This window comes from Lithobates pipiens, unplaced genomic scaffold, assembly GCF_037356315.1.
Source record: "Lithobates pipiens isolate NorthernLeopardFrog02 unplaced genomic scaffold, aLitPip1_a1.2 Scaffold_1, whole genome shotgun sequence".
Taxonomy (NCBI): domain Eukaryota; kingdom Metazoa; phylum Chordata; class Amphibia; order Anura; family Ranidae; genus Lithobates; species Lithobates pipiens.
Window position 1 is genome coordinate 17,709,278 of NW_027507685.1, and position 14,404 is coordinate 17,723,681.

The 14,404-nt window shown below is 41.8% G+C and overlaps 1 protein-coding gene across 4 annotated transcripts in view; it reads left to right on the forward strand.

Moving 5' to 3' along the window:
• Window positions 1–14,404, forward strand: part of PAK3 (p21 (RAC1) activated kinase 3) — a 310,761-nt gene that overhangs the window by 218,730 nt on the left and 77,627 nt on the right. For all 4 annotated transcript variants that reach the window (XM_077480375.1, XM_077480287.1, XM_077480463.1 and 1 more), the window contains one exon: window positions 6,371–6,567. In XM_077480375.1, the coding sequence (XP_077336501.1) occupies window positions 6,393–6,567 (175 nt within the window). In that variant the 5' untranslated portion in view covers window positions 6,371–6,392. The remainder of the gene's footprint in view (window positions 1–6,370; window positions 6,568–14,404) is intronic.

Below are 14,404 nucleotides of genomic sequence, written 5' to 3' on the forward strand. Positions count from 1 at the left end.
GTGATTGTTACCATGTTCAGGACTATGCTTATATGTCATAGTATGTTTTCTGCATTCCCCTAATAACTCACGATACATTTTAGCGCAGTTTACAATTTTAATAAGTTATTAAAGTGGTTATCCTTTAAAGGTCATCCATTGAAGCCAAGTGCAAGTCTTCTGTTTATTAGTAGAAGAAAGTTCCCCGGTGACTGAAATTGCTTTGCACTGAAATTACACTGTATGTAATGGATAAACCCAAAACAATTCCACAGTTGTTGGTGTTCAGTGGTATTTGAATCCTCCATCATTGGTGGTCAGTGGCACTTTAAAACTACCCCAAAACAAGCTCACAACATTGGTTTTCGGTGGTACTTTAAACCTCCCTAAACATACACCTTGCATCGCAGCCTTCCTCTGCCGAAGTCTGAAGGATTTAATAAATGGGTTTATTCTTTAAATCTTCAGTTTTCTTCTTTCTTTGTGGGAGGAACGGGCTTGCAAATGTAAAAAGTAGTACCATTTACATTTGTACCATGTGACCTTGCTCGCAAGGCACAGAGCCGCTTCAGTCATCTCTGTGCCTTTAGCCTATGTTGCCTGCTGTCTAATGACTGTGAGAGAAGAGACGTTATATGCATGAAAGAGGCATGCACCAACATAAACCAAAAAGACATTAAGACCCCTTTCACAATGGAGGCGTTTTTCAGGCGCTACAGCGCTAAAAATAGTGCCTGCATAGCGCCTGAAAAAAGCCTCAGCTGCAAACCCAGTGTGAAAGCCCGAGTGCTTTCACACTGGGGTGCTGCTCTGGCAGGGCATTGCAAAAAGTCCGGCCAGCAGCTTCTTTGCAATGGTGTAGGAGCGGTCAATACACTGCTCCTCTGCCGCTCCTGTCCATTGAAAACGATGGGGCAGAGCCGCCATGCTGGATTTAACCCCTTTTCGGGCCGCTAGCCGGGGGTAAAAACCCCCGGCTAGCGGCCGAATAGCACCACTAAAACGACGGTAAAGCGACACTAAAAATAGCGCCGCTTTACAGCTGACGCCTGGGGTGGCTCAGTGTGAAAGGGGTCTTATAAATGTGTGCTCAAAATAACCACTTCCCCCTCACATAAGCTGTTTTACGGTAATGGTGTATGTGTGTAATCCTTGTGCTTTGCTTACCACTTGATGAGTTACTGACTTGGAACAAGCATGTGCATATCGGACATCTGTACTGCTGGCATTATCCTTGTACTTGTTCTAGGTCCAAACTCGCTGAGTGGTAGAATGTGGCTTCGAATGGAAGCCTGAGACTTTGCACCTACAAAATCAAGTTATCAGTGGCAGTTCCCATAGTGCTTTCTTGACAGGTTCACTTTAGGTCCACAAGCTCTCTGTTGATATCCTGCAACCCTTTTCTGTATGTCACAGTAATGTGACCTAAATGTCTTTACGAATAATCTACAGAGCAATTGAATGAAAATCAAATTTGTTAAGCCTTGTACACACGATCGGAGAATGCGTCGGAATGTGTCCTATCGGACCGTGTTGTCGGTTAATCCGACTGTGTGTGGTATGCATTGGACTGATTTCCGTCCGAATATCCGTCGGACCCAATTTTTCAACTTGTTGGAAATATTTCCCGACCAACTGGTTCGATTGGACATACTCCGATCATGTGTAGAGAATTTTGATCGGACAAAGTGCCACGCATGCTCAGATCAAATTCCTACATCAAAGCTATTGGCTACTAGCCTGAATGTAGTCCCATCGTAACGAAATTACGTCATCACGTTCTGAAAGATCGGATTTTTCGCCAACTTAGTCCGACCGTGTGTATGCAGCAGTTTCGGACAAGATCCGATGGACAAAATCCGACAGAGAAAATCCGACGGATTTGGTTGTCGAAATCTCCGACCGTGTGTACAGGGGCTTATACAACAAATACAGCAGAGCTGGGTGTTTTCATTTTATGTTGAGTTTTTAAAGTATTTTTAAATCTCAAGAAGTGTTTTAAGGATATATATTAAGAATGACTAAAATGCTTGTCGCTGATATGAGATGTAAAAATATGTTTGTCCTCATTTAGGGGCTGACTGATTAAAATTGGGGAAAAGAAAATGAGAAAAATGCTGAAATCGCTGTCATTAGCAATCAGGCAGGTTTTACCTTTCATTTTGATTTAACTTTTTTCCTCTGGCTATAATAAATCATTCACTTAGTATGTCCTGACATTCTCCTGTTTGGCCGGTTCTTGTTCTTTCAGTGTCCTTGATGCCGTGTAGATGGGTTTTAGAGATCCAGTGTTAATCCATGTTATCCTTGCAAGTATTGGTAATCCAATTAGTGCATATTTTGAGGTGCTCTTTATATTGCATTGTTTACCCTAAATTCATTTTTGATGTGCCTTAAAGCGGAGGTCCACCCTAAAGTGGAACTTCCGCTCATTGGAACCCTCCCCCCCTCCGGCGCCACAATTGGCACCTTTCAGGGGGGAGGGGGGTGCAGATACCTGTACAGTACAGGTATCTGCACCCACTTCCGGCATAGCTATCTGCGGAAAGGGGCGTAGATTACGCCCCTTTCCGAAGGTCCCCCGCTGTCTTCTGGGAAACACACGGATCCCAAAGACAGCGGGGATCATCCTTATTGCGCAGCGCGACACGCGCATGCGCAGTAGGGAACCGGGAAATGAAGCCACAAGGCTCCACTTCCTGATTCCCATACCCAAGTGGGAAGCACCCGAGAGATGATCAAGAGATCGGCTTTGGGTGCCGACATCGCGGGCGCGCTTGGGGGGGCAAGTGTCATTATTTTAAAAGTCAGCAGCTTTGCTTTACCACATGTTTTATTGCATTGCATTGTATTAAATGTATTGATTTATATAATGGCCAATAGAGGAAGCTTTCAACCAGTAATTACTCCCATTTAACAGCTGTTGAGATAAGAAATCAGCCACACGGGGGATGCATTGTTTTTGAAGTCAGCCAAACCATAGATTTGTAATGTAAAGCCGGCCATAGACAGAACAATTGTTTTTCCTGCAGTTAGTGTTGATCGGGGAATTCCTCACGTGGAGCCATTGTGTTCTCCCGCCTCTAGCAATAATTGCATATAAAAGCCAACAGGCTGGTTATACCCAAGTTGATCAACTTTGGTATATTTAGCCTACCCATACATGGTTCAAATCTTGGCCGGTCCCTGCTGCAGTAAAGGGCAACCATTGTGTAGCACTGCAAACAAGATAAGATCAGGTTTAAAAAGTAATAAACAAATATGGCTACTCCATGTACACATAACTACACTGAATTTTTTAAAATATTACCATACATTGATAAAACATTTAGCAAATATCATATATTTATGAAAATAAGGGCTATTCTCATTCATCCCTTTTTTAACTAGTTTGGGACTTTTAGCCCTTGTACACACGGCCGGAGATTTCTACAACCAAATCCGTCAGATTTTGTCCGTCGGATCTTGTCCGAAACTGTTGCATACACACGGTCGGACTAAGTTGTCAAAAAATCCGATCATTCAGAACGTGATGACGTAATTTCGTTACGATGGGACTACGTTCAGGCTAGTAGCCAATAGCTTTGATGTAGGAATTTGATCTGAGCATGCGTGGCACTTGGTCCGATCAAAATTCTCTACACATGATCGGAGTATGTCCGATCGGCCCAGTTGGTCGGGAAATATTTCCAACATGTTGGAAAATTGGGTCCGACGGAGATTCGGACAGAATCAGTCCGATGCATACCACACACAGTCTGATTATCTGACGACACAGTCCGATAGGACACATTCCGACGGATTCTCCGACCGTGTGTACAAGGGCTTAGATGTACTACATATGTTGTACATCCAAAGAGCGAAGGATTAAGCACAAGCTGCTGCTGTATCAACCATCAGCTTTTGCCCATGATCCAGAAATCACTTTCACAGTGCGGGTGATACAATCTGGAGCTGCCTCCCCCAATCTCCTGACGGGATCCCCTCTCCTTCCCCTTCATGTGCTTCCTGGGCTCTTCCCCTCCTGGACCACATCGGAGGTCTTCAAAATGACCATTGGGAGGAGACAGATCTCCCTGCCAGAAAAAAAACTGTAAGTGATAATGATTTTGTCACTTTTGGTTTCAGAACCATCATTCACCAGCAGATACAGCCAGGGAAGCATGTAACACAAGCAAATCTCTGCTCCGTTAGATGCTTTGGAGGGCAAAGGGAGAAATTGGAGTCTATTAGATGTGTGCTGCAAGCGCAGTTTACATACACATGTGAGGTATCGCCACGACGGCGGCATGAGAGCAATAACACCAAAGTTTACAGCTATCTCTAAACTGGAGCTGTAAAGGCTTTTAAAGCATCACCTATGAAGATTTTTGGATACTGTAGTGCTTCACAATATCGGGCGCTTTAAAACTTGATATGTCTCTTTAATCCACGCAACCTCATCGGTTATATTTTAGCAAAAATTGGTCATTATATTGTGTGTGTGTGTTTGCATTTAAATTAATTTCACTATATTTTTCCTAAAAATATGCATTTAACCGGTTCCCGACCGGCGCACGCCGATGTACGTCGGCAGAATGGCACGGGCAGGCAAATGGGCGTACCTGTACGTCCCTTTAAATTTGCCACCCTGTCATCGCGAGAGTGCCGGTCGGGACCCCCGTGAGTCCGCGGACTCTATCGCTGCGGGCATACCCGTGATCGTCTCGCGGGGTGGCTGAACAGAGAGCTGCCATTGTAAACAGCATCTCCCCGTTCTGCCTAGCAACTAGTGACGCTGTTCTCTGCTCCATGTGATTGGAGCAGAGATCAGTGTTCACTAAATGAAAGCCCAGCCCCCAACACCCCTAGGAACACTTAATCCCTACACTGCCACCCACTGGTTAACCCCTTCACTGCCAGTGTCATTTAGACAGGAATCACTGCATTTATATAGCAGTGATTGCTGTATAAATGACAATGGTCCCAAAAATGTGTCAAAAATGTCCGATGCGTCCGCCATAATGTCGCAGTCACAATAAAAATCGCTGATCGCCGACATTACTAGTAAAAAAAAAAAATATTAATAAAAATGCCATAAAACTATCCCCTATTTTGTAAACGCTATAACTTTTGCGCAAACCAATCAATAATCGCTTATTGCGATTTTTTTTTTTTTTTTTTTTTTTTATTTATTTTTTTTACCAAAAATATGTAGAAGAATACGTATCGGCCTAAACTGAGGGAAAAAAATGTTTTTTTATATATCTTTGGGGGATATTTATTATAACAAAAATTGTCGCTCTATTTTTGTTTATAGCGCAAAAAATAAAAACCACAGGGGTGATCAAATACCACCAAAAGAAAGCTCTATTTGTGGGGAAAAAAAGGACGTCAATTTTGTTTGGAAGCCACGTCGCACGACCGCGCAATTGTCATTTAAAGCGACACAGTGCAGAATCGCAACTAGTGGTCTGGTCTTTGGCTAGCAAAATGGTCCGGGGCTGAAGTGGTTAATAAACAGTTGTGTGACATAAAAAAAGTGCAACTATTCTCTAGTTCTACAGGACCTCTGCTTTCAGAAAATATATCATGTATTGAGAGTTTTAAGTATGAGAAAGTTGCTCTAGTGCTGAAAACCCGACGACATTAGTATTAATAAAAAAAAAAAAAAAGAAACGGACATAAAACAAATAATGTGGCTGCCATTGCTGACCCCTTTTCCTGAAAATGTTAGTTGCCTGGATGTCATACAGACCTTCTTGCTTCAGTATTTTAGGCCATTGTCCCAGAACAAGTATGCAGTTATTAGGATTTCTGACTGAAGTATAGTGAAGTCAGTGTGTCGGCCTAATAGACAGGCAATTTGTTTTTTTTTCAGGGTATGGAGGGAAGCGATGGTCTCTTATAACAGACTTTAAAGTGAATATGCAAGTCAAAGGAGCAGGTCCACTTTAACACAGCCCTCTCTAGCAGCATAGATCCACCTTCCTTTCACTGCCATGTAGCCCTGTAGTAGTAGCTTCCACAGGACTATGGGCTCCCCATGTGATAGTGCTGATTTGTCTGTGCCATCTCAACATGCAAAATCCACAAGGTGCGTCCACGGTGCATGCTCCTTTGTATTTCCCAGGTGACATGCTTTTCTATAGCCTTGGCTCCTGGAGCTGAATGAAGCAAAGGGGGGAGCAAAAAAAAAAGGCAAGGGTATGCTGCTGGGGAGAAGGGTATGCTGCTGGGGAGAAGGGTATGCTGCTGGGGAGCGGGGATTAAAGTAAGCCAGTTGCTTTTCTCAAAGGACATAATGTAGCAAAACATTTTGATGTATGTAAAATGAACTGTCATATTTTATGTATGTTTAGCATTATGTTAGCTGTAAACTAAATCCTCTTTGTTTCTTTTTCTTTGACAGAAGGCTGTGAGGACTGCTGAAGATGTCCGATAGTGTGGATATTGAAGAGAAACCTCCAGCCCCCCCTCTTAGAATGAACAGTAATAACCGTGATTCTTCAGCATTAAATCACTGCTCAAAACCACTACCCATGGCACCCGAAGAGAAGAACAAGAAAGCCAGGCTGCGCTCCATCTTCCCAGGAGGAGGGGATAAAAGTAAAGTATCAGTGTATGACAGTAAACAAGGCATTGTGTCCCGTTGGCCATGTTCTTTTGATGTTATTCACTTATTGGATGAAATTGCCTTCTAGTAGTCTACGTGATGGGAGGATCCTGTGGTTTAAGTTGGGCACAATGACAAATCGAGGGGCATTAGGCAAATTGGGAACAGAAATGCCTGTATATTTATTGAAAATCAGTCTGCCTCTCATTTTTAGCAAAAAGTCATGTGACAGATTTGTGTAATTGTGACTCCTGCACCTGCTATCCTAAGAAGCAAACTGTGAGGTTTCTGTAAAGGTCTATGGTGAATTTTGCACAGATTATATGCAGGGCTAAGCTACACAGGCAATTTTTATCACTTATTGATGAGCGCTTTACTTTGCTAGCAGTTACCTCATCAGGCTAAAGTTACAAAAGAAATGTAATAGTTCAATCACACTACTCCCTGCAGTTTAGGCATCATCATAAACTTTTCAGGAGCCATACGTATTTTTAAAATTAGCAATAACATTTAGGACTGGGTCCTCGCTTGCACATGTGGTGCCCTCTGAAGAGTGGTCTGCATTGGATCTCTCTTCAGAGGGAATTTGACAGGTGTTTGAGGAGGCGATAGAACGCTTGTTTTAACCCCTTGAACCCCACACCAGTGCATCATGAGATGATGAATGGTTCTCATTTAATGGGTGGTACTGCCTACTGAATGCAACGGTCATTTTTGCCACATTGCAATGCAAAGCATCGTGGCTTCTGTATGTTAAGGCAGCAGTTGGGGGAGTGGAAACAGCATGGCTCAACTGCTCATTCTTATGTCAATGGAGCAAGCCCACATGTGTGCCATCATAGAAAACGGCTTCCTATGGTGGCACATGCAGAAGAGGAAGAGCTTGGAGCGCCAACGAAGGACACACAAGAGAATCCTTCGTACCTTCTCAGTACAACATCATGTCTGTCCCCTCTGAAAAGTCATCCATGGTTGGATCGCTTTAAAGAGGCGTTTGACCAGCAGAGAAAGTAATATGTCACCACCTCAATAGCGGTACCGCTTGCTGATTGCAATTTGGGGGATCAATTTTGCCTTGGACACAAAGCAAAGTGTCACATGTGGCATGTGTACACCCCTGTCTGCTGCCTTTGCCCTGCATGTGTAAACAAGGCCTAAAAGACTTGAAATTTGTAAGTGATGCAACCAACAGGAGCATCTCTTATGATAACAGAGTACAGGAGGCAGTGGTGGTCAATGTACTTGACATACCTTGGAGTACAAATTAGGTTTAATTTTTAAGGTGCATTTATTATATGACTTGGCAAGTTGTACATTTTGGGAATCAAAGATACTACGCTACCAAGAAAAAATCCACAGCAGTCACAGGTAAAAATGAGTAAAGCTTCACTTCAGAGGCTTCACCCATCTTCTGCACTTCTACAGTCGCTTTTATAGGAAGTAAATCTGTGTAAGTGCAGAAAATGTTCCACCTAATTCTTCTGCATGGAAGCCGGTTTGGCTGGCCCTGGCTTCAGTCATTTGTGAGTCACAGAGTTGAAAAGGGGATGCAAGTAAAGTCAAGACAGTGACTAAGAAATAACTAAAGCCAGAACATCAGCAAGGCAACTCGCATTTTCTGAAGGAAGTCAGCAATAGCAGCTCCCTTTTTTTTCCCTCTAAGTAAAGGGTTCTTTAACCACTTGCCAACTGTTGCAAACCGATACACATCGGCACAATGGCAGCAGTGGGCAAATGGGCGTACCTGTACGTCCCCTCTAAAAGGTGGGGATAGCAGGCATGCTCACGCCTCCGGAGGTGTGAGCCCATTGTGTACAGCGTGACCGCACCCACAGGACCGGTGGACTCTGTCCGCCAGTCTCCCGGCGATCGTGTCACAGAGCCTCAGAATGGGGAAGTGCCTATGTAAACAAGGCATTTCCCTGTTCTGGCTTGTGTCATGACAGAGATCACTGCTCCCTGTCATCAGGAGCAGTGATTGCTGTCATGTTACTTGAAGCCCATCCCCTGGCAGTTAGAATCACCCCCTAGGACACCCTTAACTCCTTCATTGAAGAGAAATGTTTTGAGAAATGCCCTAAAAAAGGGGATGGGAGGGTGGGTATTGCGCACAGGAAACCGACAAAGACCACAGGCGAGTGGGCTGGTTAAATACCCCCCGGGCTCCTCCCATAAATTCAGGCCACCATACTGGCCTTCATATATATATATATATATATATATATATATATATATATATATATATATATATAATACATACACACTCTAACACTCTCTCTCTCTCCAATATATATTAGATTGTTATATATTCGCAATTTTGTTCGTGCACACACACCTTCATCCACTTTACCAATGTTAATTTTATTAAATATAAAGCCCTTTTACATGAAATGCTGATATTCCCATTCTAACTAGGCAAAAACAATGTGTAGTATATTCTGAAAAACCTATGAGGTCAGAAAAGTAAGGTAAATAATGTTCAGGAGAATTGAAGAAATGAAGCACACAGATAGAATGAAAAGGGAAAGTCTTAAATCTCTTTTGAATTGAATGGCTGGGACTGCACCTTTAATTACCATGATGTGGAACAGACTCTGAGAGAGGAAATGCCTTCAACATTGATCGTTCCAGACTAAGCAATGAAACACAGTATTCTTAGTGTTACTTGTTATCTTGTAAATCATACCCACATGTTTTAGCAATTTGGGGTACCTGCCATTAAGTGTAACGTTACTGGGCTGCTTTTCATTAGAAAAGCTTATATTTCAGTCTGCCTGCACGTGCCAAGGGACTGTGCGGAAACCCAGAGGAATTATACTTGGAATTGTCTTTCCAACCACACTGGGGGTTATTTACGGATCACTGGGGAACAGGGTGATGAAGTCAGTGTTCCCAAGATTTAGAGCTGTCCTTAAAGCTGCAACAACCACAAAAATTAACTTTGAAGGTTGTATATGTGAGCTTCTTTTAGAATTGAATGCATTTTTTCTAATACACTTTTTAATGTTCCAGTTAAGTTTTTTTATTTATTTTTATTTCCAGCCAGGTAAATATTTTATATTACATATACAGTGGGGAAAATAATTATTTGATCCCCTGCAGATTTTGTACATTTGCCCACTTACAAAGAAATGAAGGGTCTATAATTTTTATCATAGACGTGTTGATAGAGACAGAACAAAAAAAAAATACATGATACAAATTTTACAAATTGAGTTGCCGTTCAATTAGTAAAATAAGTATTTGATCCCCTACCAACCAACAACAATTCTGGCTCCCACAGACTGGTTACAGTATGTGCTCATGTGTTACACAGATTAGTCCTATCAATTTAAGAAGGTGTTGGTTATGTTTATAAAAGACACCTGTTCACAGAATTCTTCTTCCATTTAAACCCACCATCACGGCCAAGACCAAAGAGCTGTCTAAGGTCATCGGGGACAACACTGTAGACCTGCACAAGGCTGGAATGGGCTGCAAGACCATCGGCAAGAATCTTGGTGAGAAGGAGACAACTGTTTGAGCGATTATTTGCAAATGGAAGAAATACAAAATAACCATCAATTGCCCTCGATCTGCAGTGCCATGCAAGCTTTCGCCTTATGGGGTAAAGATGATCATGAGAAAAGTGAGGGATCAGCCCAGAACTACACAGGAGGAGCCTGTGAATGATCTCAAGGCAGTTGGGAACACAGTCACCAAACAAACTGTTGGTAACATACGCTGCCATGGATTGAAATCCTGCAGAGCCTGCAAGGTCCCCCTCTTCAAGAAGGCACATGTACAGGCCCGTCTGAAGTTTGCCATTTAACATCTAAACGATTCAGAGAATGATTTGTAGAAAGTGGTGTGGTCAGATGAGACCAAAATTAAGCTCTTTGGCATTAACTCAACTCGGTGTGTTAGGAAGAAAAGTGCTAACTATGATGCTAAGAACACCATCCCTACAGTCAAGCACGGAGGTGAAAACATTATGCTTTGGGGCGGTTTCTCTGCTAAAGGTACTAACTGACTTTTGCCACATTGAGGGGCCAATGGATGTAGTCATGTGTTGTAAAATCTTGGATAAGAACCTTCTTCCCTCAGTCTGAACACTGAATATGGGTCTTCCAGCATGAGAATGACCCAAAACATACCGCAAAGGCAACAAAGGAGTGGCTCAAGAAGAAGCACATTAAGGTCATGGAGTGGCCTAGCCAATCTCCAGACCTTAATCCTATAGAAAATTTATGGAGGGAGCTGAAAAATTGAGTTGCCAAGCGGCAGCCAAGAAACCTTAAGGATTTAGAGAAGATCTGTAAAGAAGAGTGGACCAAAATCCCTCCTGAGATCTGTGCAAACCTGGTCACCAACTACGAGAAATGTCATAACTCTATGCTTGCCTGCAAGGCTTTCCCCACCAAGTACTAAGTCATGTTTTGCTTGGGGATCAAATAATTATTTTACTCACTGAACCTCAACTCAATTGTTTGTATCGTTTGTATCATGTTTATTCTGGATTTTTGATTGGTATTCAGTCTCTATCATTTAATATACACCTATGATTAAAATGATAGATTTAATTTCTTTGTAAGTGGACAAACTAATAATTATTTTCCCCACTATACATTATTCAGCTTTACTTTATGCATCCGCCAAGTTACAGGTATGCGACTCTGTTTTTGGTTAGCTGGGTTTCTGCTGCTGCATTGGCTAGCAGGATCTCATACACATTAATGTAAGCACCTGACTTTAACTTGGTATCAACCCTTTGCTAACCCCTCTCCAAAATTTCTCAGGAGAAAAGGACAGGACTGTTGTTCTTACATTAATTCAATACCTCAAAATAGTTAGGATTTTAAAGGCAATATCAAAAAAAGTAAAAAAAATTGTGTGTATATATGTGTGTGTGTGTATGTATGTGTGTGTGTGTGTGTGTGTGTATATATATATATATATATATATATATATATATATATATATATATATATATATATATATATATATATATTAATACAAAAAATATATAAAATCAATAACCAAATATAGTTGTTTAGCTGTACAAGCAGTTTATACAGTGCGATGTACAGAATATACAGCAACAAAGAGCGGCTTTTCCGACGCGTTTCAAATAATGCATACAATTTCTTCTTCAGGGAAGCCACCTTCTGAAAACACAAAATATCAAATAAATACACTGAAGACAATTATTTATATTTTATGTTAAACAGTATACAATAACAACACTGGACTACTCACATATCAACCCTCTGGTTCAGGGCCTAGATATTCCCCACCAAACAACCTAATCAGGGTCACCCGTTTTTAATTCACTGCAAAAAGACTCAACGATCGATGTGTACAAAAGCTTCATTGAAATCTGTCTCCAGGCCCAGATATAAATGCAAAACTGGGCCAACAATGAGGAAAAGGGGGACCTATGACAAAAAAACAAACAATCAAAGGACTGTTGTTCTTTGTCCATTCAGATGGCTGGGGATGGAGCCAAGGACTGTCAAGTTAATAAGTACCAAAAACATCAGCCCAAAAATTGCTTGTGCCTGCGAAATAGCATTACTAAAAATTATAAATAGGTCACACATTGAAAATCACTTTAGAATTACACCTAACCCTCTATCATCCTATGTGATGGTACGGTATTCTTTGAAGAAGCTAAGCACTTTCTGGTTCTTTCACCCTTAGGCCGGGTTCACACCGCTGCGATGCGGGAACGCCGCAAATCCGCTGCGTTTTCCCGCATCGCACACCTCCCGCCGGCAGTTCACACTGCCCTATGCGGACGGCTGGGAGTGTCAATGATATGTTAATGACACCCCCAGATCCGTCCGCATATCGCAGTGCGATCTGCCGACTCGCACAGGAATCGGATCGCATGGTGTGAACCCCCACGCGATCCGATTCTGTTGCGGACCAAAAAAAGGGTCCTGTGCGAGTTTGCTGCGGGAGCGATGCGAATTCAGCCAACTCGCATCGCTACGGAGATCGGATGTGATTTGCGGTGCGAATCACATCCGGATCTCCCCCCGCAGCAGTGTGAACCCAGCCTTAAAGTGAACGTGGAATAGGAATTCTCCAATCTCCTCCCACTCTCTATGCTGAAATGCTCTGTTGGTTTAGAGCATATAGATAAGCAAATTGGGCCCAGGGACCTTGAGGGAGGAGAGGGGTATTTGGCATGTACATTCATGCCATTTGTAGTATCTTTCTTCTGTCATATGTCCTCTTCACACTTTCCCTGATACTGCTTTTTGTAGTTTGGGATGTACTTATGAAAAAAAAAAATAACTGATTGCATTAAAAGTATTGATAAACTAAAACCACAGCCTGCTCGCTGCAACTAGTTTATATCTGACAGCCTTTTTAATAGTGTCATATAAAAATGGGATTTTTTTTTTCCCCAGACTTTCTTTGGGTTTGGACCTCCTGGCCATTGAATGAGTTCATTAACTAAAAGTTAATGAAGAGTGCAGAGAGTGCAAAATCTGGTGCAGCTCTAAGTAGAAATCAATTAGCTTCCAGTTTTTTTTGTTTTTTGTCTTAATTTTGTCTTGATTGAGAAAGCTGCAGTTAGAAGCTGATTGGGTACCATACACAGCTGCTCCAGATTTTGCACTCTCCAATTGTAGTAAATCAACCCCAATGATAGTTTTGACTGGTAGAGTAGACTTTTTCAAGAGTACTGGTATTAGTTGAGCTCGATGAAAAGCTTTGATTTCTGGAGACAGTGGTGCGCTGTACTGCCTGGACATGGTTCTGGTGTCTAGACTTGTCTCTAGATCTGAATCTGTGTCTGGAGGACAGAATGAGGTTTGGTCTGACTGTAAACTATTAGAGCTGTCACTGGATTTCATGTCAGGGATGTGACAGGGCCTACATTTAATGTGTGCATTAAGCCTCATTTAATTTGCTGCTGCCCCTACCTTTGTGCTTTTTAGAAACCTTTCACAGGCAAACATTTACTAAGGCCTTTAATGCAAGATTGAACAACGCAATGGGGTTTATGTACTAAAGACAAATAGACTGTACACTTTGAAAGTGCAGTCACACTCCTTTTCCCCAGAGTTTAAGAAATGTGGTGAAGCTCTGCTGATTTCCATCACCCAATGCCGTGCAAACAAAAATGATGTTTTTCTTCCAAGCACCTGATTGGATACTCTTTACAAAGTGAAGCTCGCCACATTTATTAAGCTCTGGGCAAAGTTTCTGAAACAGCACTTCCAATGCTCAAAGTCTATTTGCCTTTTAGTAATAACCTTATTTCATTAAATTTTCTATTCTTAAAGTATAACTAAAGGCAAAACTTTTTGTTTGTTTTTAAATTGGAGAGCGATTAGGATAATGATTCGTTTTTTTTTTTTAATTGCTGTCTGTTCCCCCCAAGGAGATTCACGCTCTCGATTTGACTTGTTTACCATAATCCTTGAAAGTAAAAGAAAATTCTGAATTTTGTGTTGTCTCCCAGAAAAGTAATAGAGAGAAAATCATCCAATGGGGACACTAGTTCTGGTGACCTGGGGGTCCCCAAGGAAGTCCCTTAATTTGCAGGGATATCCGCTCATTTCCTGTTTGGCTATTGGACAGGAAGTGAAGGGAAATCTCAATGAGACACAGATGAAGAAAAATCTGATGGGTTATAACCCTCCCTTGCTCTATCTAAATTTAAGAAAAAAGTTTTGCTTATACTTCTACGTTAAATGCTAGATCTAAAGTACTATAATTTATAGTGACCAATCAAGATTCGCTTTACTGAAGTAAGAATGGTACAAAATGTATACTGGTTGATTGCTATGGATCACTGCACTTAAGAATTTTCTTCAAAGATCAAGAACT